Raw genomic sequence first — 25972 nt, forward strand, 5'->3', positions numbered from 1 at the left:
TGTTGACATTGCCCAAAGATGTCCATACTGACTCCGCATGGAGGACGGCAATGTCTTGGCATTTATTTACAGAGATGACTGTGGGTGATATTTTGTGGCTGCCAGTTTGGCTTCTTCACATACTTTGGTGTGGTTTCATCTGTGGCTCAGTTAGTTCCCACTGCCAGGGTTTTATATAAGGGGTTTGACAGTATTGCTGTGAAATGCTGGTTGGAGTGGTGTTATTGAGTTGCTTGGAATACAATATTAGGCCTATTGGTCACGTCCCATGGTCATCTGTTGGGCAGAGTTTACCAAATGGGAGTGGTGTTAGTAAAGCTACTTTAAAAATGTTGCTTCCAGAACTACAAGCTACTCATAACTTAAAGTAGTTTAACTATGATCAAGGTACATGACTACAACTAAAAAGTATTTACACTACAAGCTAACTACACTGAGCTATTTAAGATGAAAATATCTTTATATATGTATATAACAATCAGATTGTCAACAATCAGACAATACTAATTTCAGAAATCAATAAAATCATCTGATAGTTAAATATTTAATAAGGGTGACATTCCCTTATGACAATTAACTACATTACTCATAATCATAAACCATTGTAAACACAAAATTAACCGTAGTTATTACAGTCATGCAATTCCAAAAAAGTTGGGACAGTATGAAAAATGCTAATAAAAACAAAAATGAGGGAAATGTAAATTATGTTCACCCTTTGCTATATTGAAAGCTCTACAACTACACATTATATGATGTTTTACCTTGTGAATTTCATTGTTTTTTTTTTATGTCATTTTGCACTGCACGCGCTGGTGCTACTTCTGCCAACAACACAAATAAATGGTTTAGAATGTTTGTGTCGATGCATCCAGTGTAGACAGCCTCAAGCCATTGTGTTGCGTTGCGTCACCAGATGCACTCCGTGTAGACAGGGTGTTGTGGTGACAACATTAAATTGAACATAAATGTATACTTAATATACACTAATAAACTAGAAAACACTCTATTTTATATAACTGAATTGAAATATAGTGATAAAAAGCAGCAATTAACTAAATATTTCACTTCAAAAACAGACTGATTGTACAGTGAAATTGGAAACAGTAGGTTGAATTTTTTTTTGTTGCAAAAATCAGATTGTGCTAACCGAAATTTGATACTCTGCCCCCACTGGCCCAAGCGGCATGTGTGAGCTACATTTTCCGGGTGTAATGTCCACAGAGGGGCGTCAAAAGTGAGTTGTGAAGCGAGTTGTTTTCAGCTGTAAAGATTGTAATTCAGTGAAGAGGAATTAATATTTTATAACCTGAACCCCCAACAGAAACCCCAAACCTAAACCTAACCATCAGTGTAGTAAACATTTTATGTCAGAAAATGCAACCACGAATCGCACTCGTAGGTTGCATTCCAAAATGTATTCTGTTCCATGGGGAAAATAACACAATATTGAGTTTGGAATGAAATGAGGCTGAGTAAATAATGACCAATGAATTAATTTACTGTATTTTTATTATTACATGACTTTTGGCATGAAAAGTATCTGTAACATCAGGTTTTGTATTTCATTTACCTTCTTTAGGAACAGTAGTCAAATGTAGGCCTATTGTATATACATTTACACATTTGATTGAGCAAACAATTACCTATACTGATGCCTTATTAGTCAAATTAGATGTATTGCAGTTACTTTCTGTTTGTTTGTTTATTCTGGACTGTAATGGGACGGGAATTTGTGCTGTCCCTGTGTTCTTTGTGGATAAACATTGGGAAGAAACCAGCTCGTTCGACTGCATTATCAGATTACCCAGCATGCACTACACTGGACATTTGGTAGTTATGTAACACATAACATCTGAATTTCTCAGGCTATTTGCAGGATTTAAAGTCCTGTGGAAAAACACATGTAAAAATAGCCTTCTGAATATAAAATTTCAGGAATTCAAGATAGCATCTATGAAGATCAGTAAAGATATTAATCACTGAAGTTTGTTATTACATAATATTTCCATACTACCAGAGTTTTAAGCATGTTCCCCATGTTATGGTTATTTATTTTATTATATGTCTGAAAGCCTTACCACATTTAGATAACATTATTATCCAAGACAACGAACACCAAGGCTGACCTTGAAGACCTCAGTAATCACAATTGCTACACTCACTGTAAACCCCAATGTTGTCATTACTGGAAAAATCAAGTTGTCTTCATTTAACATACTTGAAATGTCAAGTTTTGGGCTCATAACTCAAATATCTATGTTCCTTGAATGTATTTATTTAAAAAAAAATGCATAGACTGAAGATTTTAAGTGTTAACTCAAATGGTTAAGTACAAAATTGAGGCTATTGGGAATACCCATTTTACCTTGGGCTTGAATTATTTAATTATGTTCCTTTATGAAAGGGAACATATTGGGGCACTGAAATAGTTTTTATTGAGATTTCATAAAGGTTTTAGCTCTTTTATGGTATTATCTTTGTTGTTTTGTTGCAAATAGTTGTTTTGTGTGATGTCACCATTAGGGTGATCTGTGCCCCCTTTGGTCAAGTTGGACACTGTTAACATTATTTCAGGAGAAGTAAGTTTATTTGGTGATTGACCTAGAATCAGTTATAATCTTCTTTATTTGAGCTATGTTATTGGATGATCTAAAGTTTTGTCAAATCAACTAAAATTATTAAGTAAAAACAATAACATTTAAATAGCAAATCTGTTTTAAAGGGATAGCTCACCCAAAATGGAAAATTCTCTCATCATTTACTCATCCTCATGTCATCCCAGATGTATATGACTTTTTTTCTTCTGTAGAACACAAATGATGATTTTTAGAAGAATATTTCAGCTCTGTAGTTCCATACAATGCAAGTGAATGGTGGCCAGATCTTTGAAGCACCAAAAAGCACATAAAGGCAGCATAAAAGTAATCCATACGACTCCAGTGTTAAATTTAAGTCTTCTGAAGCTATATGATAGGTGTGGGTGAGAAACAGATCAACATTTAAGTCCCTTTTTACTATAAATTGTCTTCAACAAATGATGAAACAAAAGAACTATTGGGAAAGAGGATTGTTTAGGAGGGCTGTTTGAAAGTGGATATTTATAGTAAAAAGGACTTAAACATGAATCTGTTGCTTGGAGGTGAACTGTCCCTTTAAGTCTACTTGCATCAAGTTAGCTTAACTTAAATAGTTTAGTTCATTCTATATGAACACCAAGTTAAGTGAACTTCATTTTTCAAAATCATAAGTTTGATCACATAAAATTTAATGTATGATTTAAGGTATGATTCATGTCTGTAGCACAAGCGATGCAGGACAAATTACATTTTAAAATTTTGAAAAACCCCTAAACATTTTTTCTAGTTTTCCAGTATTTAAACATGCTTTGAACAATATAAGTTTACTTGATAAATAAAGTTGTATAAGATATTAAAACTTGTTTTCACAGAATATGTGTTGAATTAAGTGTATATTTCTTAACTGTTTGAAGCATAAATCTAACCTAATTTAGTGAGGATTATGCTGAAAACAAGAATAAACCTCATTCAAGATCTCTTTAGTCTTAAGACATTAAATTCTTGTTTGAAAGGATATTATAAAACAAGAAAACATTACACAGATATACACATATGACAATCGTCAGAAGAGCAGGAGAAAGCTCACACATGAATGTGCTGCTCCTCATAGATGTCATTTCTAAGCAACAAACACAGAGAAATCCTTGATTCTTGTTGACATGTCTCTACCTGTGTAGGCGATGTGAAGATAGTCCAATTACTGTCCACTATCATGTCAGTCCTTTAGAGTTTAAAGAATATAGTGTCTTAAGAGACTCAAGCAATGATTCCCACACATTCACAAATGAATAAAGTGAGTGTGCTCTCTGTTTATGTTGTGGAGTTTCAGTGAAAGAGACACGGCTCCCTCATTTGGTCACTGATGTCAGTGCACCATGTGAAAGAGAAAGTCAGTGTAGTGGCAGAGTTTTTGTGTTGAGCAGTGGCAGAGTGTTATTGTTGTTGTTTATAAGGTCAGTTATTAATACAATTTCACCATCTCTTTTAGTAAATTAACAAGCTGAGAAAAATGGCAGACTGTTGGGAATGGTGACTGGGAACTCTGGGGAAAATGAAATGCATTTTGTTTATGAGTGATTCTTCAGTTAGATAACTTGAAATCTTAAGAAATGAAATCTGTTTAATCTGTATTAAAACATTTCACAGATGTGTTATGTCCTCGAATAATGATCCCATTATGGCTTTAAGGGGAGTTTGGTATTATTTATATGTGATACTGTGGATTTTTGATATTTTGTGTGATGATAATGACTTTTTTTTTTCTTGGAGAAAAATAAGCCCTGGACTTGCTAACACAACAAGTTAGCTAGCAGTCAATTAACACAAAAATTAACTAAGAAGAATTTATAAAAATCATAATGTAAAAATCTTAAAATTATTGATATTTTAGTATTTTTTGTTGCCCTTTCAGAGATGTGCTCCTGTCACTGCTTATTTGCATCATAAACAAATAGAAACTTTATTAAAGTCATTTTTTCTGTAAACGGTGTGATGGTGATAACAGCAATAATATATATATATATAGAGAGAGAGAGAGAGAGAGAATGAGAGAGAGAGAGAGAGAGAGAGAATGAGAGAGAGAGAGAGAGAGAGAGAGAGAGAGAGAAATGGTCATTTTAATAATTTTTAAAAACATTTAATAATTTATTACAGAAAGTTATAATATCTGAATGGAGACAAGCCAAAAAATAGTGATATTCTGACATTTTAACAAACTATCCAGGATGATAGTTTTGAAATAAAATAAATGAAAAATAGTTCCCTTAGACAAAACTGAAGCTCAGTCATGATAACTCTTGTAAAGTTTAAGCATGTTAATGTGGGTATGACATATTGATAGGATATCGGTTTTGGCTGACTAGATCTGGTGCACTGCTGCTGTAGAGCAAGTACTGATATTTGCTACTGCTAGAAAATACACAGACACAGAGTACATAGAGTTAGCATGTGCACATGTTGCTGCTTCTGCTGCACAATTAGACAAAATGCAAGACATGCTGCATCGAGCATGTATGACATGCTGCATCACAAATAGACACACAAGCAATCCCTAAACAAAGCGGGAAAGCTGCAAAAAATGCATAACACATAAAACAAATACGACCCCCAACCAAGCAGATCTATCGCCAAGACTTGTGACGTGTGCACCGTATGCTAGATAGGAGTGCCTTGGCCACTGGCTGAATGACATAATGCTAATTAACTAAATGTCTATGGCTTGTGACCTAACTCATAATGTCCCTCGTACCCAGAAAGTGGGGGACAGGACGTACTTACAATGGGAACAGGCCGTGCCAGCCGCTTCGGCCTTTTCTCTTCTTTTTCTCCCACAAAAAATTAAAAACCAATCAGCTGGGGCCAGATGTATTCGTGTCGGGGAAGGTGTTCTTTTTCCCAAGAGGAAAAGACACCGCGGAGACCACATCCTGCCCAAAGAGAAGGTTAACATGTGGAGAATACGTCATATGGACTTACCAACCGGTAGTGCACATGTGGAAAGAAGCCCCTGTGGTAGGTCCTACCCAGAGGGGAGGAGCTCTACAAACGCAGTGACTGGGGGCAGAGGAGGCTCTGTCCGAGGGAAGACACGGGTTTTCCGTCAGGGAAACCGTACCATGGAAAATACATCACATGGGTTTACGACAGGCAATCACACTTGTGGAGCACCTACCCCAGTACAGGACATACTAGCGCAAGTACTGGGCCCGGCATTGAATTTCTCCACTGAACTCGCCTGCCACAGGGCTGAGGAGGAAAGACATCCAGGGTTCACCGTTATCGGGAACTCACATGGGGGGAAAAGCACACGGCTTCCCCTCGTGGAGGGGAAAGGCGCTGTGTGCAAGTGGTACACCCGGCCAGCTGCCCGCCACTTACTTGTTCGTACCTGCCAACACACAGGACGAAACTGGCTCAACCCGGAGATTATAAAACCTTGCAAAGGTATTGGGTGTCGCCCAGCCCGCTGCTCTACAGTTCCCTATCTGTCACGCACTCAACGTTGTGTCGATGTAGTTAGACTAGGGGTCACTCTTGGGAGCCCGAGACACCTCTGGTCTTTGATAAAAGGCCAATGAAAATTGGCGAGTGGTATTTGCATGCCACTCCCCCGGACATACGGGTATAAAAGGAGCTGGTATGCAACCACTCATTCAGATTTTCTCTTCGGAGCCGAACGGTCATGCTCACTGAGCTGAATACTACTGTTCATTCACCTCTGCTGGATCTGACGGCGCATTTCAGCGGCTTCTCCCCCCTCTGCACTGGTGCACTGCAGAGAATGCCCCTGGGCGCTTCGGCAGAAATAAAAGAGTATATTTACAAGTATATGCCCAAGTGGCTGCAGTACTCAAGAGCTCAGCAAGAGCAGTTTCCTTGTTCCCTGGGTCACGTATCCGGTGTGCACAGCCGTCATCACGACCACCGTCCACCACTCTATTTGGCAAGTTTGGCGCTCCAGCGGCGGTCTCCCGCCCCTGAGCGCCCAGCTGTGGCACAAATCCGCCCCCGATGTGACAGTCTCCACGGGTCACGAGGACAGGCCTCTTCCTCCCCCGTCCCAGGCTGTTCAGGGGGTGGTCACAAGGAGCCAGGTAAGTGCTTCGATATCCTTAGACTCAGCATGGCCACGACGTGGTGTGGCACCTCGAGCTCAGCCCCGCCGCGAGGCCCCACCTGCCGGTACGTCCGATGACGTTGTCCCTTTGGTCCCCCTTGCACGAAACTTGGATGTATGGCTTGCGCTTTCCCATCCATCGCGAGGGCTGGTCCGGACCGTCCGACTAGGGTGCGCGATTCACTTCGCCGGGCGTCCGCCCAGGTTCAGCGGTGTCCACTTCACCTTTGTGAAGGACGAGAACGCTGCTACCTTGCGCGGAGATCACTACCCTCCTACGGAAGGGCGCGATAGAACCTGTCCCTCCAGCCGAGATGAAGAAGGGGTTTTTCAGCCCCTACTTCATCGTACCGAAAAAAGGCAGTGGGTTGTGGCCAATCTTGGACCTGTGAGTTCTGAACTAGGCTTTACACGGACTCCCGTTCAAGATGCTGACGCAAAAACGCATTCTGGTGAGCGTCCGGCATCAAGATTGGTTCGTGCCGGTAGACCTGAAGGATGCGTACTTCCACGTCTCGATCCTTCCTCGACACAGACCGTTCCTGCGGTTTGCGTCCGAGAGTCAGGCGTATCAGTACAAAGTCCTCCCTTTCGGCCTGTCCCCGTCCCTGTCCCTGTCTTTACGAAGGTCGCAGAGGCTGCCCTTGCCCCGTTAAGGGAGGTGGGCATTCACATTCTCAACTATCTCGATGACTGGCTAATCCTAGCTCATTCTCGAGACATGTTGTGCGCACACAGGGACCTGGTGCTGTCACACCTCAGCCAACTAGGGCTTCGGGTCAACTGGGAAAAGAGAAGCTCCTCCCGGTTCAGAGCATCTCTTTTCTCGGTTTGGAGTTGGACTCAGTCTCCTTGACGGCGCACCTTAAGAACGAGCGTGCCCTGGCCTGTTTGAAGGCATTCAAACAGAAAACAGCGGTTCCACTGAAACTTTTTCAGAGGCTCCTGGGGCATATGGCATCATCGGCGGTGGCCACCCGGCTCGGGTTGATGCATATGAAGCCGCTTCAGCACTGGCTCCAGACTCGAGTCCCGAGATGGGCATGGCGCCACGGGACACGTCGCGTGGTCATCACGCCGGTCTGTCACCGTCTTTTCAGCCCTTGGACCGACCTCTCGTTTCTACGGGCAGATGTTCCTCTAGAACTGGTCTCCAGGCACGTCGTGGTCACGACAGATGCCTCTAAAATGGGCTGGGGCAATGTTTGCAATGGGCACGCAGCCGCCGGCCTCTGGACAGGTCCGCGACTGCATTTGCACATCAACTGCCTCGAGTTGTTGGCAATTCTGCTCGCCCTCTGGAATCTCCATGTCTGGCCCCTGGACGGGACGCGGAAGACCTAAACAGTCTACCCACGGTGGTAGACACGATCACTCAGGCTAGGGCCCCTTCTACGAGGCGCCTGTATGCCTTTAAGTGGCGTCTGTTCGCTAAGTGGTGTTCTTCCCATCGGGAAGACCCCCAGAGATGCGCAGTCGGATCAGTGCTTTTTTTCCTGCAGGAGAGGCTGGAAGGGAGGCTGTCCCCTTCCACCTTGAGGGTATACTTTGCCGCCATAGCATCACACCACGACGCAGTCGACGGTAAGTCCTTAGGGAAGCACGACCTGATCATCAGGTTCCTAAGAGGCGCCAGGAGGCTGAATCCCTCCAGACCGTGCCTCGTTCCCTCATGGGATCTCTCCGTAGTTCTTCAGGGTCTACAGAGAGCCCCCTTTGAGCCTTTGCAGTCAGCCGAGCTTAAGGCACTCTCCTTGAAGACTGCCCTCCTGACTGCGCTCATTTCCATCAAGAGGGTAGGTGACCTGCAAGCGTTCTCTGTCAGTGAAGTGTGCCTGGAGTTCGGTCTGGGTTACTCTCACATGATCCTGAGACCCCGACCGGGCTTTGTGCCCAAGGTTCCCACCACCCCTTTTAGGGAGCAGGTGGTGAACCTGCAAGCGCTGCCCCAGGAGGAGGCAGACCCAGCCCTGTCATTGCTGTGTCCGGTGCGTGCTTTACGCATCTATTTGGATCGCACGCAGAGCTTTAGAATCTCTGAGCAGCTCGTTGTCTGCTTTGGTGCACAGCGGAAAGGAAGCACTGTCTCCAAGCAGAGGATCGGCCACTGGCTCACTGACGCCATAACTATGGCATTTCTCACCCTGAACATGCTGCCCCCAGTAGGGCTACGAGCCCATTCTACCAGAGGTGTAGTGGCTTCCTGGGCCCTGGCCAGAGGTGCCTCTCTAACAGACATTTGCAGAGCAGTGGGCTGGGCAACACCCAACACCTTTGCAAGGTTCTACAACCTCCGGGTGGAACCGGTTTCATTCCAGGTAGTGACATGCAACACAAGCGGATAAGCCCGGGATAGCTGACCAGGTGTATCGCTTGCACATAGTGCTTTCCACCTCCCTTGGAGCTGAAGACGTGCGCCATTAATTCCCAGTAGTGTTCACAAACTTTGTTCCCTGGTTGACTTCCTCCGAGCCCTGTGGCAGTCGAGTGTTCGGAGAGACTCGTTGCCGGCCCAGTACACGCGCTAACTAAGAGCCCTGTTCTGGGGTAGGTGATCCGCATGTAAGGCTAACCCCATGCGATTATATATCTTCCGCTAATTCGTTTCCCTGTTGGCAAACTGTATCTTCCTTGGGCAGAGCCCCTCTGCCCCAGTCTCCATGTTTGTAGTAACTCCTCCCCCATTGGGCAGGATCTACCATGAAGACTCTCCACATGGTTGGAAAGACCATGTGATGTATTCTTCCACTTAAATATCCCCCCCTCTCTTTGGGCGAAGTGTGGTCTCCGCTGTGTCTTCCCCTTGGGAGGGGATCTGGCGGCCCAGTCGGATAATCCCCCTTCTTTTTTAGGGAGTGGAAAAAAAGAAGGGGAAAAGAGGCCACGACTGGGTTAAGCCTGTGTCTATCTCTTGGGTAGTCGACTTGTCCCCAAAAAGGGCTGTTCGACACTCATAACTATGTTGGTGGAGGTTACGTGTCGACATGGTCTGCTGGCTATGAAGCACACAGTAGTCTGCCCACCACACACCGCCAGTTCACGTAACACAGTTCAGCCAATTGTGGCGTTTCGTATAGGGACCCCTAGTGTTACTACATCGACACAACGTCGAGTGAGTGACAGACAGGGAACGTCATGGATACTTGTGTAACCTCCGTTCCCTGATGGAGGGAATGAAATGTTGTGTCCCTGCTGCCACAACGCTGAACTACCCGCTGAAATGGCTGGACCTTATATCGGCTCCTCAGCATAAAACCTGAATGAGTGGTTGCATACCTGCTCCTTTAATAACCGTATGTCCGGGGGAGTGGCATGCAAATACCACTCGCCAATTTTCATTGGCCTTTTATCAAAGACCAGAGGTGTATCGGGCTCCCAAGAGTGACCCCTAGTGTCACTACATCGACACAACATCTTGTTCCCTTCATCAGGGAACGGAGGTTACACAATTAACCGTGACAATGTCTGCTAGAGAGGCAGCTTTCGCCAAGGCCCAGGAGGATCCTACACTCCTAGTGGAGTGTGATTGTACTCCCAGGGGGACGGCACACCTTGGGCCTGATATGTTAAGACGCTCTCTGTGCGGTCCAAGTAGATATGCAAAGCACGTACTGGACATAGCAACGACAAGGCTGGGTCTGCCTCCTTCCAGGGCAGCGCTTGCAGGCTCACCACCTGGTCCCTAAAAGGAGTAGTGGGAACCTTGGGCACATAGCCCGGTAGGGGTCTCAAGACCACGTGAGAGTATGCCGAAACGAACTCCAGGCACGTATCGCCGACAGAGAACGCCTGCAGGTCCCCAATCCTCTTGATGGAAGTGAGCACAGTCAGGAGGGCCATCTTCAGGGAGAGGGCCTTTAGCTCAACTGACTCCAAAGGCTCAAACGGGGCTCTCTGTAGGCCCAGCAGGACCACAGAGAGATCCCACAAGGGCACGAGGCGTAGTCTAAGAGGATTCAACCTTCTAGTGCCTCTAAGGAACCTGATTATCAGGTTGTGCTACCCTAGGGAATTACCAAATCGTGCCCCGTCCCTGAGAAAGGAGGTCCTTTCCAGGTGTATCGCTTGCACATAGTGCTTTCCACCTCCCTTGGAGCTGAAGACGTGCGCCATTAATTCCCAGTAGTGTTCACAAACTTTGTTCCCTGGTTGACTTCCTCCGAGCCCTGTGGCAGTCGAGTGTTCGGAGAGACTCGTTGCCGGCCCAGTACACGCGCTAACTAAGAGCCCTGTTCTGGGGTAGGTGATCCGCATGTAAGGCTAACCCCATGCGATTATATATCTTCCGCTAATTCGTTTCCCTGTTGGCAAACTGTATCTTCCTTGGGCAGAGCCCCTCTGCCCCAGTCTCCATGTTTGTAGTAACTCCTCCCCCATTGGGCAGGATCTACCATGAAGACTCTCCACATGGTTGGAAAGACCATGTGATGTATTCTTCCACTTAAATATCCCCCCCTCTCTTTGGGCGAAGTGTGGTCTCCGCTGTGTCTTCCCCTTGGGAGGGGATCTGGCGGCCCAGTCGGATAATCCCCCTTCTTTTTTAGGGAGTGGAAAAAAAGAAGGGGAAAAGAGGCCACGACTGGGTTAAGCCTGTGTCTATCTCTTGGGTAGTCGACTTGTCCCCAAAAAGGGCTGTTCGACACTCACAACTATGTTGGGGGAGGTTACGTGTCGACATGGTCTGCTGGCTATGAAGCACACAGTAGTCTGCCCACCACACACCGCCAGTTCACGTAACACAGTTCAGCCAATTGTGGCGTTTCGTATAGGGACCCCTAGTGTTACTACATCGACACAACGTCGAGTGAGTGACAGACAGGGAACGTCATGGATACTTGTGTAACCTCCGTTCCCTGATGGAGGGAATGAAATGTTGTGTCCCTGCTGCCACAACGCTGAACTACCCGCTGAAATGGCTGGACCTTATATCGGCTCCTCAGCATAAAACCTGAATGAGTGGTTGCATACCTGCTCCTTTAATAACCGTATGTCCGGGGGAGTGGCATGCAAATACCACTCGCCAATTTTCATTGGCCTTTTATCAAAGACCAGAGGTGTATCGGGCTCCCAAGAGTGACCCCTAGTGTCACTACATCGACACAACATCTTGTTCCCTTCATCAGGGAACGGAGGTTACACAATTAACCGTGACAATGTCTGCTAGAGAGGCAGCTTTCGCCAAGGCCCAGGAGGATCCTACACTCCTAGTGGAGTGTGATTGTACTCCCAGGGGGACGGCACACCTTGGGCCTGATATGTTAAGACGCTCTCTGTGCGGTCCAAGTAGATATGCAAAGCACGTACTGGACATAGCAACGACAAGGCTGGGTCTGCCTCCTTCCAGGGCAGCGCTTGCAGGCTCACCACCTGGTCCCTAAAAGGAGTAGTGGGAACCTTGGGCACATAGCCCGGTAGGGGTCTCAAGACCACGTGAGAGTATGCCGAAACGAACTCCAGGCACGTATCGCCGACAGAGAACGCCTGCAGGTCCCCAATCCTCTTGATGGAAGTGAGCACAGTCAGGAGGGCCATCTTCAGGGAGAGGGCCTTTAGCTCAACTGACTCCAAAGGCTCAAACGGGGCTCTCTGTAGGCCCAGCAGGACCACAGAGAGATCCCACAAGGGCACGAGGCGTAGTCTAAGAGGATTCAACCTTCTAGTGCCTCTAAGGAACCTGATTATCAGGTTGTGCTACCCTAGGGAATTACCAAATCGTGCCCCGTCCCTGAGAAAGGAGGTCCTTCCTCAGAGGAACTTGCCTGGGAGGGGCTGTCATGAGGAGCATGAGCTCCGAGAACCAAGTCTGGGTGGGCCAGTATGGTGCCATCAACACGACCTGTTCTTCGTCCTCCCTGACCTTGCACAAAGTCTGTGCAAGCAGGCTCGCTGGGGGAAACACATATTTGCACAGGCCCTGGGCCCAGCTGTGTGCCAGCACGTCTGTGCCGAGGGGGGCCTCGGTCAGAGAGTACCAGAGCGGGCAGTACAAGGACTCCCGGGAATCAAATAGGTTTACCTGTGCTTTGCCGAATCTACTCCAAATCAGCTGAACCACCTGGGGGTGGAGTCTCCACTCTCCCCTGAGTGTCACTTGCCATGACAGCACGTCCACTGCGTCCAGATTGCCCGGGATGTGAGTGGCCCGCAACGACTTCAGTCGCTGCTGACTCCAAAGGAGGAGACGGCGGGCGAGTTGCGACAGATTACGATGCGCCTGGACACTTGCTCCAAGGGGACCCCTGCCTGCAGGAATGCAAGGTCCGTCCAAGGGCTGAACGCACGGTGACAGATCGGCGTGATAGCCACGCGATTCGTGCCACGGTGCCATGCCCATCTCGGGACTCGAGTCTGAAGCCAGTGCTGAAGCGGTCTCATATGCATCAACCAGAGCTGCGTAACCGCCGCCGAGGACGCCATATGCCTCAGGAGCCTCTGAAATTGCTTCAGTGGGACCAATGTTCTTCCCCTGAATGACTTCAGGCAGTTCAGCACCGACTGTGCACGCTTGTTTGTGAGGCGCGCTATCATAGCGACCGAGTCCAACTCCATACCGAGAAAAGAGATGCTCTGCGCCGGAGAGATCTTGCTCTTTTCCCAGTTGACCTGAAGTCCCAGTTGGCTGAAGTGTCTGAGGACCAGGTCCCTGTGCGCACACAATAGATCTCGAGAGTGAGCTAAAATCAGCCAGTCATCGATGCGGACGCCCACTTCCCTTAGCGGGGCAAAGTCTGCCTCTGCGACTTTCATAAAGACGCGAGACGACAGGGACAGACCGAAGTGGAGGACCTTGTACTGATATGCCTGGCCCTCAAAAGTGAACTGAAGAAACGGTCTGTATCGAGGCAAAATTGAGACATGGAAGTATGCGTCCTTCAGATCTACCGCCGCGAACCAATCTTGATGTTGGACGCACAACAGAATGCGTTTCTGCGTCAGCATCCTGAACGGGAGTTTGTGCAGGGCCCGATTCAGCGCTTGCGGGTCCAAGATTGGCCGCAACCCACCGCCTTTCTTTGGTACGATGAAGTAGGGACTGTAGAACCCCTTCTTCGTCTCAGCTGGAGGGACAGGCTCTATCGCATCCTTCTGTATAAGGACTGCAATTTCCGCATGCAGGACAGCGGCATCCTCACCTCCTACCGAGGTGAAACGTCTGATGAACTGAATAGTGTAGCCAAGTCGGATCGTCCTGGCCAGCCAACGCGACAGGTTGGAGAGCGCTAGCCATGCCTCCAACCTCCAAGCGAGGGGCACCAAGGGAACAATCGTATTTGATGTTCCTGCGGATGGCACCTTGCGGCGGGGCGGAGCAGGAACTGCCATGTTGAGGAGCCTGGCGCCCCGAGCCCATGGCTGTGCTGAAAGAACTGCTAAAGCACTTACCTTGCTCCGCGTGCCCACCATAGGACTGGTCATTGACGGGGTACTAGGCTGCGCATCCTCATGACTCGTCGCAACCGCCATGAGCATGGGTGTGTATGTGCCGCGGCTGGGTGCGCGAAGGCGGGGAAACCACATTCGTAGTGCCCTGGCCGTGAATATTCGATGTACGGTGGTCATGACAGCGACGCCCGTAAACACTGAGTGTGTGACCCAGGGAGTGAGGAAACCGTTCTTTTTTTTGAAAATGTGGGTACCGCAGCCCCATGGGCATGCGGTGAAATGAACACAAAAGGAAACAAAAGATTCTCCTCCCAGCCCTCCACCGGGGGATGGAGTGGTCTGTGCACCACCTCCAAACTTACAGCGGGTCTCCTCGCCCTTGGGTCACCCATCTCAGGGGCGCTTCGAAGCCTTCCTGGGGTTCTTGGCACCAGATCGTGGGACGGGGGCGTCAACTTCCTGTGGGGGGCTCTACTCCGCGGCTGCGTGGTTTGCTCAGGCTGCGGTGGAGCCAGTGTTACTGCCGCAGGAGGATCAGAGCAGATGGGGTGCGGGACCTTGAACCATGCCGGGGCAGAATATGCTGGATAGCCTCTGTCTGCTTCTTGAATGTCGAGAACTGCTGAGCAAAAAAAACAGGCCAGCCTGGGAGATGGGGGCGTCAAGGAAGCGAACCCTGTCGGCGTCCTTCATCTCAACCAGGTTAAGCCACAGGTGGCCTCCTGGACCACCATGGTGGACATCGCCTGCACAAGAGCCCGTGCCATGACCTTCATCGCCTGTAGGGCAAGGTCGGTCACCGAGCATAGCTCCTGCATCACTCTCGGATCAGGACTACCCTCGTGTAGCTCTCTCAATGCCTTGGCCTGGTGGACTTGCAGGAGGGCCATGGCATGCAGGGTGGAGGCGGCCTGTCCAGTGGCACTGTAAGCCTTGGCTGTCATGGACGACATAGGCTTACAGGCCTCGGACTGGAGTCTCGCTCGATTCTGCCAGGTAGCGGCGTTTTACGGGCACAAGTGCACCGCAACCACCTTATCCACCTGAGGAATCTCCGTGTACCCCCTGGCCGTCCCACCGTCAAGGGTAGTGAAAGTGAAAGTGGGCAGTGAAAGGTGACTGCCATGACTTTGTGAGCTCCTCATGCACTTCTGGGAAGAATGGAACTGGGGAGGGGTGTGGCAGTCGGTCGAGTTCAGTAGAATAACACACAATCAGAAAGGCATCTTTAAAAAGACGCGTCTTTAAAAAGACGCGTCTTTAAAAAGACGTTCCATGTGTGCCGCTCTTCTAGAGAAATATTATCTTTTAGAGAAATAAACTCTTTCAGAAAATATACTTTCTTTTTTCTGACCGAAGCGCCCAGGGGCGTTCTCTGCAGTGCACCAGTGCAGAGGAGGGAGAAGCCGCTGAAATTCGCCATCAGATCCAACAGAGGTGAATGAACAGTAGAAATTCAGCTCAATGAGCATGACCGTTCAGCTCCGAAGAGAAAATCTGAATGAGTGGTTGCATATCAGCTCCTTTTATACCCGTATGTCCGGGGGAGTGGCATGCAAATACCACTCGCCAATTTTCATTGGCCTTTTATCAAAGACCAGAGGTGTATCGGGCTCCCAAGAGTGACCCCTAGTGTCACTACGTCGACACAACATCGAGTGAGTGACAGATAGGGACCTGCTCTGTACAGTTGTGGTGAGAAGAATATCATCTCAGAATGCTATTCTGAGATGCAGGTTGGCGCTGTTTTAGCGGCACAAGGGGGACCTACACAATATTAGGCAGGTGGTTTTAATGTTGTGGCTGATCGGTGTATATAATATAACAAACATAACCCAATTAAAGCCAATTACATAAAAACTCTTCTTTCGCCCTGTGGTGAATATTAAAAATGTAGTAAATAAAACAATGACATTATCAAAGTAAGATAAGTTATTGAAATACAAAGCACCTTAACAAATAAAAAAACAACAACAACAATGAAAAAAAAAAAATAGAGCAAATAATAAGCTTATACATTTGAAAGATTGTCTAGAAGCTTTTGGAAAAAGTATGTACTTTAAATTTGTCTGATATTAGTTGGAAGTACTGTATATTCCAGTCCACAGAAGCTCAAAACAGAACAGTTGACTTCTTCAAGTTTATTTATGGAGGAACATAATGAAGCTTCTGATAGTCCAAATTATTGATTTCAATATTTCATGTTTTAACAATAAAAAAGCTTTTTTTTTTTTTCTTCACTGCACAAAATATTTTTTTACTCAGTAGTTTTGTTTTCCAGTAAAATATTTATACATCCTTAAGAAGCAACATTGTGTAAGATAATAAGACTTTTTAATAGAATTTTAAAAGTTTTAATAGAATATATCTTCAATTAAGTTTATATTTCTTACCACAATGGCAAACATATGTTTCCAAATCAACCAAGCACAGTTTAGAAGTGGTTTTAATGGGTTCCTGTCAAACAGACAAGAAAAAATAAAATAAAAGAAGAAAACAGGTAAAAGAAGTAGGATAAAAAAGAAGAAAGAAGACGGGGAAAATACGATTCAGTGGGGGGGGAAAGCGACAAAGAGAAAAATAAAAACAAAAAAAGGGAAATATAACAGAAAAGGTTTAAAAGAAAAACAAAGCAAATTAATGTGTGCATGATTGCATGATTAATTGTTCAACAGATGTGTGTGTGTGTGTGTGTATTTAAGATTGTTTAAATGTACAGTATGCAATAAATAAAGTTTAAAGAGAACTTGAGTTTTATTTTTCTTTCTTTCTTGACTGCTGTGATTTAGTGGGTGAGGCCAGAAATCTGATTCCCATGGACCCCAATGGACTGTCAGATCCATACGTGAAACTCAAGCTCATCCCAGACCCCAAGAACGAGACCAAACAGAAGACCAGAACCATCCGCTCCTCACTGAACCCCACCTGGAACGAGTCCTTCATCTTGTGAGTCTCTCAGCAGTAAACATGCATGCTTTTTAAAAAGATTTGTTTGCTGACATTTATGCTGTTATGTATGCTGTGATATGTGTTGCACGTTTGCAGTAAGTTAAAGGTGTCGGATAAGGAGCGGCGTCTGTCGGTGGAGGTGTGGGACTGGGACAGAACCACTCGGAATGATTTCATGGGCTCCATGTCGTTTGGTGTGTCTGAACTGATCAAAGCTCCTGTATGTGGCTGGTGAGTCAAATAAACCTCATTTCATACAAAAACACACACAGCGGAGAATACAGCGTCTTATCTCACAAGATGTTATGAATACAACCAAATATAGTGTCCAGCCTCTTTAATCACAATCTTCATTTATCCATCTTATACTCCATGCCAGCTCGACATGTCAATCCAAGACAACCACTGGTTGATATCATTAACAAGACAAAAGGAAATTAGAGTAGAGCAAAACTACACAAACAACCAGAATCTTAAAGATCACTTTTTATTTTATTGTCTCAATTATGTCTGTGTCAGGTATAAGATGTTGAACCAGGAGGAGGGTGAGTACTATAACGTGCCCATCCCAGAGGAGAATGACATCAACCTGGAGCTGCGGCAGAAGTTTGAAGTAAGTGTGTGTGTGTTTATCACTGCACAATACTCTCATTCATGAGTCATTATCACGCCAGAGGAGTGTGGAAAAGTCCAGTGTGACAAAAAAGAAAATTCTGACATTATTTACTCACTCTCATGTCATTCCAAATGCTGTTATTTGTTCTGTGGAACACGAATAGATACATTTTGAAGAATCTTTATGCAGCTCTTTTTATATACAATAACAGCTCATACTGACTACATTTTTCAAGCTCTGAAAAAGACAAAAAACACCATAGAATCACTATAGAACTGTCATAAATGTAGTCCATAGAACTTGTGTGCTATATTCCAAGTCTTCTGAAGTCATAGGATAGCTTCGTTTGAGCAAAAGACTAAACTTTAAGTCATATTCTTGTCCAGAATTCAAAGATATTCAAGGAAATCGTGTTGTCAAGATACCAAAATTTCAGTAATCGGTACCGATTCCATTACAATTTCACGATTCTCGATACCAATTTCGATATCACCGAAAAAAATAGGTAATATGCTATTGAACACACTCCTTTAGCCTATTAAAATTTAACATTTTAATGTAAATAGTAAATTAAAACAATAGCATGTTTCCTTCAAGTGAATCTCAATTAAGTAAACATTGCTTCAAGATTTTTTTAGGTAGGACCCTATGAAATAAGTTTGATTTTTTTCTAAATTACAGCATCCTCACAACATAATCTAAAACATAACATTGCTCTTATTTTTGTCAAATAAAGTGCTGCACAACAGAGCATCACATTATAAATGAAAACATTGATGAAAACTTCTATTCAGTACAACAACACCCTTGCCTATGGGATATAGGTTCAATAATAATAATGACAATAATAATAATAATAAAATACATTTTACTAAACACTAGTAATATTTTTCTGATGCAATTTCTTAAATTACACGCATCAAGCTTTTATTTGAATAAAACATTTATTTTGACATGAGGGCATTTCTGATTGTGTGTTTTGACAGTAGTTTCACATTTCCAGATAAGGTTATATGACCCAGTGTGATTATTGAAACACAAAATGCTGCGATTTAATTATATAAATATATAGTCTGCAGACTATGCATGCTTCACAGTGAATGAGCGCTCATTTCAAGTCATTTTTATTTGTATAGCTCTTTTCACAACACACATTGTTTCAAAGCAGCTTTACAGGAAATCATGCATTAAAAAAATGAAACTGTAATATCTATAAAGTCTTAGAGTCATCATTGTGTAGTTTGATTAAATATGACTGTAAATTATGTATAGAAATTAAATAAATAATAATTGTATCTAGAACCCCTTTGAGCAAGCTGAAGTTGACTGTGGCAAGGAACACAAAACTCCATAAGATGTTGGTTAATGGAGAAAAATATCCTTGGGAGAAACCAGGCTCACTGTGTGAGCCAGTTCTCCTCTGGTTATACAACATGAATATAATGCCAATATTAGTTATTTATGTGCATTGCAAGTCATGGTTTAAAATGTGTAAATTAAGTAAGCATTAAGCTCCATTGTTTTTAAAAACCTGTCACCTTGTACAACAAACAGAGTGTGCGATGTTCATAAAATGTGTAGTTTTCAGCGTGTGAGCAGCTTCACGCATTCACTTTGGAGCACGCAGCACATACAGACTGTATATATATTTTATGAAATCACACCCATTTGCGGTTTAATACTCACACTAGGACATATCACAATTTAAATGTGATTAATTGTCCATTTCTGTGTAAAAGGAGAAACGGCATGTGCTCATAAGTGTGTGAGCATTTGTAAGCAGCCGTGTGTCAGTAAGACACCGAATTGAGTTTTTCCTCAGTACTACCGATACTGCAGAAACACAGGTGTCATGACATCTTTTTTATTTTAGTATCAACTTGGTACAAAAGTACTGGTACTTTTGACATTGCTACAGTGGAATATTAGGAAGATTTTTAGTGAATAACTAATTACATTTATTCCTCACTGTCTGTTTCTCACACAAAGCTATTATGTGACTTCAGGCGACTTGGAATATAGGACATGAGTCATATTGACTACTTTTGTAATAGTTTTATGTTTCTTTTTTGTCCTTTTTGGAGCTTGACAACCATGGTCACTATTGACTCTTGTTGTACAGAAAAGAGCCGTGTGAAGAGTCTTCAAAATTTCTCCTTTTGTGTTCCACAGAACAAATAACAGCACAAGGGATGACAAGATGGTGAGTAGATAATGACAGAATTTTCCATTTGGGTGAACTGTAAGTGATATATAACAGCTGGCGTATGAAGAGCAGCACATCAGTGCTGGATCATAATTTGTCTGCTGAAATAAACCTGTGAACACACAGTTTAGACAAGATCGTGACTCTTAAAGCCCAAAGCCGCTGTTGGGGTCACCATGGCAACTGTTGTCATGGTAAGATCTCGTGGTTGATGGGATGCTTAGGAATGCCAAGGACACGAACGGGTGCTGGAATGCCAGTCTCATCATGTGTACAGGTTATTGTAATAAAACTTTAGAATGCAATGAGAGTTTGCTTTCTTTCTGGAAACTTCTGCCTATGTTTTCATCCTCAAAGTGTTTTTGTGTTTTTACCCCTCTCTCTGGGGTATCTGGGGTAATAGCCCCACTGTGAGTGCACACTGCTGTTACCATGGAAACAAGGCCCTGCATATGATGTCATGGTTTTGACAGTATTCACATCTAATGATTCTTTCTGTTCGATATGCAATTTTATCTTTCAAATCTGAGATAGTCTTGTACTGCAGATACTGTATATAACAATAACAAAAAAATGAAGAATTGAAGATAGCGTAATTGACTTGATAAAATATAATGACATATAATTGATTTCATTGCAGTTAATTGCGGTAATGAACCATATGAAAGAGTAGTCATTATGGCTGTGCAAATAATATACTGCATCATAATACAGAGCAATTTAAATTAATTTAGCGATCAGAAATGGTCATTGAAATTTGATTGTCTTTAAAATTTTGCATTAGTGCTAGTAATGGATAACAGAAATTGTTTTGGGAACAGAAGATACAACTCTTTGTTTGTGGTCAACAAAACAGCTTTCAGGAAAACAATAATAGTGAAAAAGACCAGTGTCCGTATTTGAACAACTCTTACTGATGATTCATCATGAAAGAGAGAAAAAAAAATATATATATATTTCACACATAATTGTTGTGTTTTCACAAAGCCGCAAAACAAAGTAATGGTAATCTGATTACAAGTAATTCAGTGTGAAAAGTAATTTAATATGTCATTTATTACAGTAATCTACAGTAGTTACTTTCTAGTCAAAAGTAGCGTGACATTACATTTTCAGATTACAGTTACTGACTTTCAATCAAGTGAATTACTTTGAAGCACATTATTTGGGTTATGCATATTTCTAAAATAACATTATGTATGTAGAATACATTTAAAACATTAATTATGTTCTTATATGCTTCTGTTTGTGTGTCTGTGACAACTGAAGGGCATGCACCCTATAAAGAGTCATTGTCAGGGAGAAACGCATGTTGCTGAGTTTATGACTTGTGTGCGACAATGAACAAAGAGGAAATATAGATATTATTTTTAATTCATTAAGTGGAAAAATAAGAACTTTTCTATGAAAAGAGAGAGTATTAGGAAGTAACTTAAATGTGTCATTGATTACTTTTAATTTACTTTTAATTACTTTTTTCATAAAAGTCAGTAATCTGATTCCAATTTTAGAGAAGTAATCAGTTAAATTGTAATGGATTAATTTTTGAGTAACTTAACCAACACTGGTAGTGAGAAATGTGTTGATGGCAACCAGATTTTTCATTATTTAAGTCATATTATTTGTATTGACTATCAGACTTTAGGTATTGCATACATTAATTAAAAGAGTTTTTAATCATTTGTTTTGATTGTAACAAAAAATTAGTCTTTTAAAAATCTTAAATAACACATTAAACATCTTTAAAAATCTTTATGTGCAAGAAGGAGCACGTGCATATCTATTACTGTACTTCAAAGTTTCAGAATAGAATTTTAAAGTGTCATGAAACCCCCCTAGTTCAGCACCAATCGTCCACACCTCAGACTGAAAAAACATTCTTCAAATACGTGTGAAAATATGCAAAAATGTGGGAGAGAATTGACTGAAAGGGGTGGGAAGTGGGAGGACGGGAGGGAGTCAAGAGCTACTTCCAAAACACGCTCATAACAGAGATGGCTGAACAACAGATTATAAGTGGAAAACAAGAGAATTTTGGGGATCTTTGCTGTGTATTGTACATGGGACAAAAGAGTAAAGAGTGAAGGCGATAGATTTGGATATTTTGTTCAAACTTTTAAGATTGAATTGAAAATGGCACTCAGTGACAGCAGCAGACATTACCATCAAAACCAGCAGTGCTTTACAATACCTTTACAGTAGATACCTAAACAATAGAAGGAGTGTTTTGGGTTTATTACAAGTTAGAACAAGTTTGTAGCGTAATGTTGATTACCACTGAAGATTATTTAGACACATCACTTTTTCTAAAGAAAAAAATAGCTTTCAGTAAGACACATACAATGAAAGTAAACGGGTCCAATTCACACTGTTTTTTTTTTTTTAAGTATAGCCACAATACTTACACCAGTCAGCCACAACATAAGTCACTTGCCTAATATTGTGTAGGTCCCCCTCATGCCACCAAAACAACACCTCAGAATAGCATTCTGAGATGATATTCTTCTCACCACAGTTGTACAGAGTGGTTATCTGAGTTACCAAAGACTTGTCTATGTCTGGCCATTCTCTGTTGACCTCTCTTATCAACAAGGCATTTCTGTCCACAGAACTGCCGCTCAATGGATGTTTTTTGTTTTTTCCACCATTCTGAGTAAATTCTAGAGACTGTTGTGCATGAAAATCCCAGAAGATCAGCAGTTACAGAAATACTCAAACCAGCCCATCTGGCAACAACAATCATGCCACGCTCCAAATCACTGAGATCACATTTTTCCCCAATTCTGATGGTTGATGTGAACATTAACTGAAGCTCCTGACCCATATCTGCATGATTTTATACACTGCACTGCTGCCACACGATTGACTGATTAGATAATTGCATGGATGATTTTTGGTGCCAGATGGGCTGGTTTGAGTATTTCTGTAACTGCTGATCTTCTGGGATTTTCAGGAGATCAGTCTCTTGAATTTACTCAGAATGGTGCCAAAAACATAAAACATCCAGTGAGCAGCAGTTCTGTGGATGGAAATGCCTTGTTGATGAGAGAGGTCAACAGAGAATGACCAGACTGGTTTGAACTGACAAAGTCTACAGTAACTCAGATAACCGCTCTGTACAATTGTGGTGAGAAGAATATCATCTCAGAATGCTATACTGAGATGAGGGTTGGTGCTGTTTTGGCGGCACGAGTGGGACCTGCACAATATTAGGCAGGTGGTTTCACCAACATTGAGATTGAGTAAAATGGCTATAAATTTAATTGTTTTGTTTTTTATATAGTTACTGCCATTTTCACATTCTGTTTTCTCTGAATCTGGGTATAGTTGAGTCAAACCCATCTGTCACAGGACGATCATCAAATTTAACTCATAAATCAATCTTGACATAATGTGTCCAGCACAGGCTGATGCTCTCTCCTTGTTTTGTTACATATTTTTCTTGCCCTTCTGCATCTAATAACAGCAAACTGAAGAGTCTTCCCTGCTTTACCTGAATAACATTGCAGTTTCTCTCCCTCTTATAGGCCTGTCAGCTCAATATCCACTTCCTGAAGGTAGACCCAACCTTCCCCCCCCCCCCCCCCACCCCCATCTATACTCTATTTGTCATCTGTCTTCTGTTAACCACTGTTCACCACCTTCACTCTCTCTGATTATTTGTGTGGCTCAGGTCACAACAAAGAAATCAGTTTTACTAACAAAGATGCAATCAAACTTCTTTCAGGTTTCTGTTTACGTCACACACACCTGACACACACATTGCACACACACACATTTTTATTGCAGTTATACAAACCCGTGAGCACTGAAGTTGTTAGTAAATAAGCAGAGCACAGAAGCTAAAGGAACTGTAATGATCTTTTGGCTGTTTGTGGTCTGCACTGGCCTTCTATAGATGATTATAGAAGGTTGACTCCAAGCATGCTTTTCATGTGCATCCTGATTGAATGACACACTAGATCCCGTCTCTTTGCTCACTACCACAGAAAAATGTCAAAATGAACACTGATCTTCATTGCACTGTTATTGTTCTGGAGTGGACCAGTGTTTGGGTTTGCATGAAGCTCACTTCCATGAAAGCTCCAGTAGGGGGCAGCACATGATCACAAATCTGAGTGCGTTTGATCGTGTGGAACAACTTGTGTACAGTTTCTCTTAAGATCAACATGCTAAAAATTGGCCATTTTGCATTCCTAAGCTTGTTTGTGTGAAAATGGTTGATAATTCTATTTTATTGTTTCATCATCAATAGTTCTGTATCCTGCAAAGTAATGTGCTGCATATTCTGTCAAGAGAAATGAAAGTACACCTTACAGGATCCAGATTATGACCACCATTGTGCTTGACTGTTAGTAGGTGTTAAATGCAGTATTCTGTAATTCCACCAAATGTAGCAGTAGATTCAGATCATTTGGAGTTGGCCGTATAACCCTTTGTAGATTGCAATATTTGGTTTTCTGCTCTTTTCTTCTTCAGCGTGATGGTAACACAAATCTAAATGCTCCTATCCACCAAACTGACTGAAGTTCTCCTGTTATAGAAGTGGACACTCCAAGGACAAAACAGCTGTTATACTGGCTCGATGAAGCCAACATACTGTTATTCTACAAACTTGGTTTAGTTTTTTTTTTTTTTTTAAATCCCTATAACCGAGACCAAAATTTCTAACACTGGCTGCTCCTTCAGCTTTCAAACTACATACACCGAACTTGGTACAGACCTTCAGACTGTTCTGGAATAGTGTGTAATGTCTTTTCTAACTGATCAGATTTACAGTTTTCGTACTGTGGATTCTTATTCTTACATTGACGGAAAGTTCAAACTGGCCAACGGAATGCTCGTTAATTCAAACGCCAACTGTAAGAAAATTCACATTTAAACGAACCCACAAAAAGTCTCTGATCTGCTTTAAGTGCAGACAAGTCTTTGTCAAGCCAATATCAAAGTATTTCTTGACAAACTTGATCTATGTAGTTACTTATGCTCTGTGCTATGTAAATGAGTGAATTCAAAAAAGGTGTACCTTCTTTTTTACAGAAATATAGGCAGCACACATGTTGGCTGTAGGTCTTCAGCTCATCATATGCAGTAAAATATGCACTGTATATTTAAGACAGTGTATGTTACTGTATATTTAAGATATGATACTGGCATTCTAGAATCAACCACAAGATGGCTCTCTTAAGATTGCAAGTTTGTTATTTCAGCAGGAATGTCCTCTAGTTCCATCAATATGAGCAAAATAAAGCAATTAAAATCTTAGAAATAATCATACATCACTGTGTTAATTAAATTATTGGTGCATGTGCACACAAATCACATCCCAGCATAGTAATTCATTATTGCATTAGCCTTTGTAAGTCAAGCGTGCATATGTGCATACTATATGTTAGTTATTTCTAGAGGACATGGGGATTACACCCCTCTTACATCTCTGGGAAATCATTAACAACATGAGAGGTCATGAAAGCCGCCTCCAAATTTAATTAGCATCTGACATTTTCAATTATTATTTTTTGCTTGTCTCTGTCATTAGTGTCTGTCTCAGGAAGCACACACAGGGCTGAATGAGGATGGTACCTGAGCACATTCTATGAAAAGGAGCTTGTTTCTCTCTGAAAAGTTTATTTTTAAGTAGACGTCTTAAAGATTTTAAATTGAAGAATGTCTTTGCATGTTTATAAATTGCATTTTGCCATCTCAGGCTAAATGTAATAAATAATAATATACAGTATAATGCAACTATGCCTTCAGAAAAGTAAGTGTTGATGGTCACAGGATTGGCAGTTTACAGTTTATTGAGCCATTATTAGCCTTGTGCACAAGGTAATGACATTTTAAGATTTTTTATAACAAATATCTACTTTTCAATAATTGTTCAGATCGTCCCCTTCTGAAACTATACATATACAGGTGCATCTCAATAAATTAGAATGTCGTGGAAAAGTTCATTTATTTCAGTAATTCAACTCAAATTGTGAAACTTGTGTATTAAATAAATTCAATGCACACAGACTGAAGTAGTTTAAGTCTTTGGTTCTTTTAATTGTGTTGATTTTGGCTCACATTTAACAAAAACCCACCAATTCACTATCTCAAAAAATTAGAATACATCATAA

The 25972-nt window shown here is 42.9% G+C and overlaps 1 protein-coding gene across 2 annotated transcripts in view; it reads left to right on the plus strand.

Moving 5' to 3' along the window:
* LOC127450329 (protein kinase C alpha type-like) overlaps positions 1-25972 on the plus strand; it is a 271450-nt gene that overhangs the window by 190714 nt on the left and 54764 nt on the right. Inside the window, exons 6-9 of one of the 2 annotated variants that reach the window (XM_051714339.1) lie at positions 16869-17025; positions 17125-17259; positions 17548-17641; positions 23378-23407. In XM_051714339.1, coding sequence (XP_051570299.1) covers positions 16869-17025; positions 17125-17259; positions 17548-17641; positions 23378-23407 — 416 coding nt within the window. The remainder of the gene's footprint in view (positions 1-16868; positions 17026-17124; positions 17260-17547; positions 17642-23377; positions 23408-25972) is intronic. The other variant, XM_051714340.1, reaches the window with a different exon arrangement.

This window comes from Myxocyprinus asiaticus, chromosome 13, assembly GCF_019703515.2.
Source record: "Myxocyprinus asiaticus isolate MX2 ecotype Aquarium Trade chromosome 13, UBuf_Myxa_2, whole genome shotgun sequence".
In the NCBI taxonomy this organism is placed as follows: Eukaryota; Metazoa; Chordata; class Actinopteri; order Cypriniformes; family Catostomidae; genus Myxocyprinus; species Myxocyprinus asiaticus.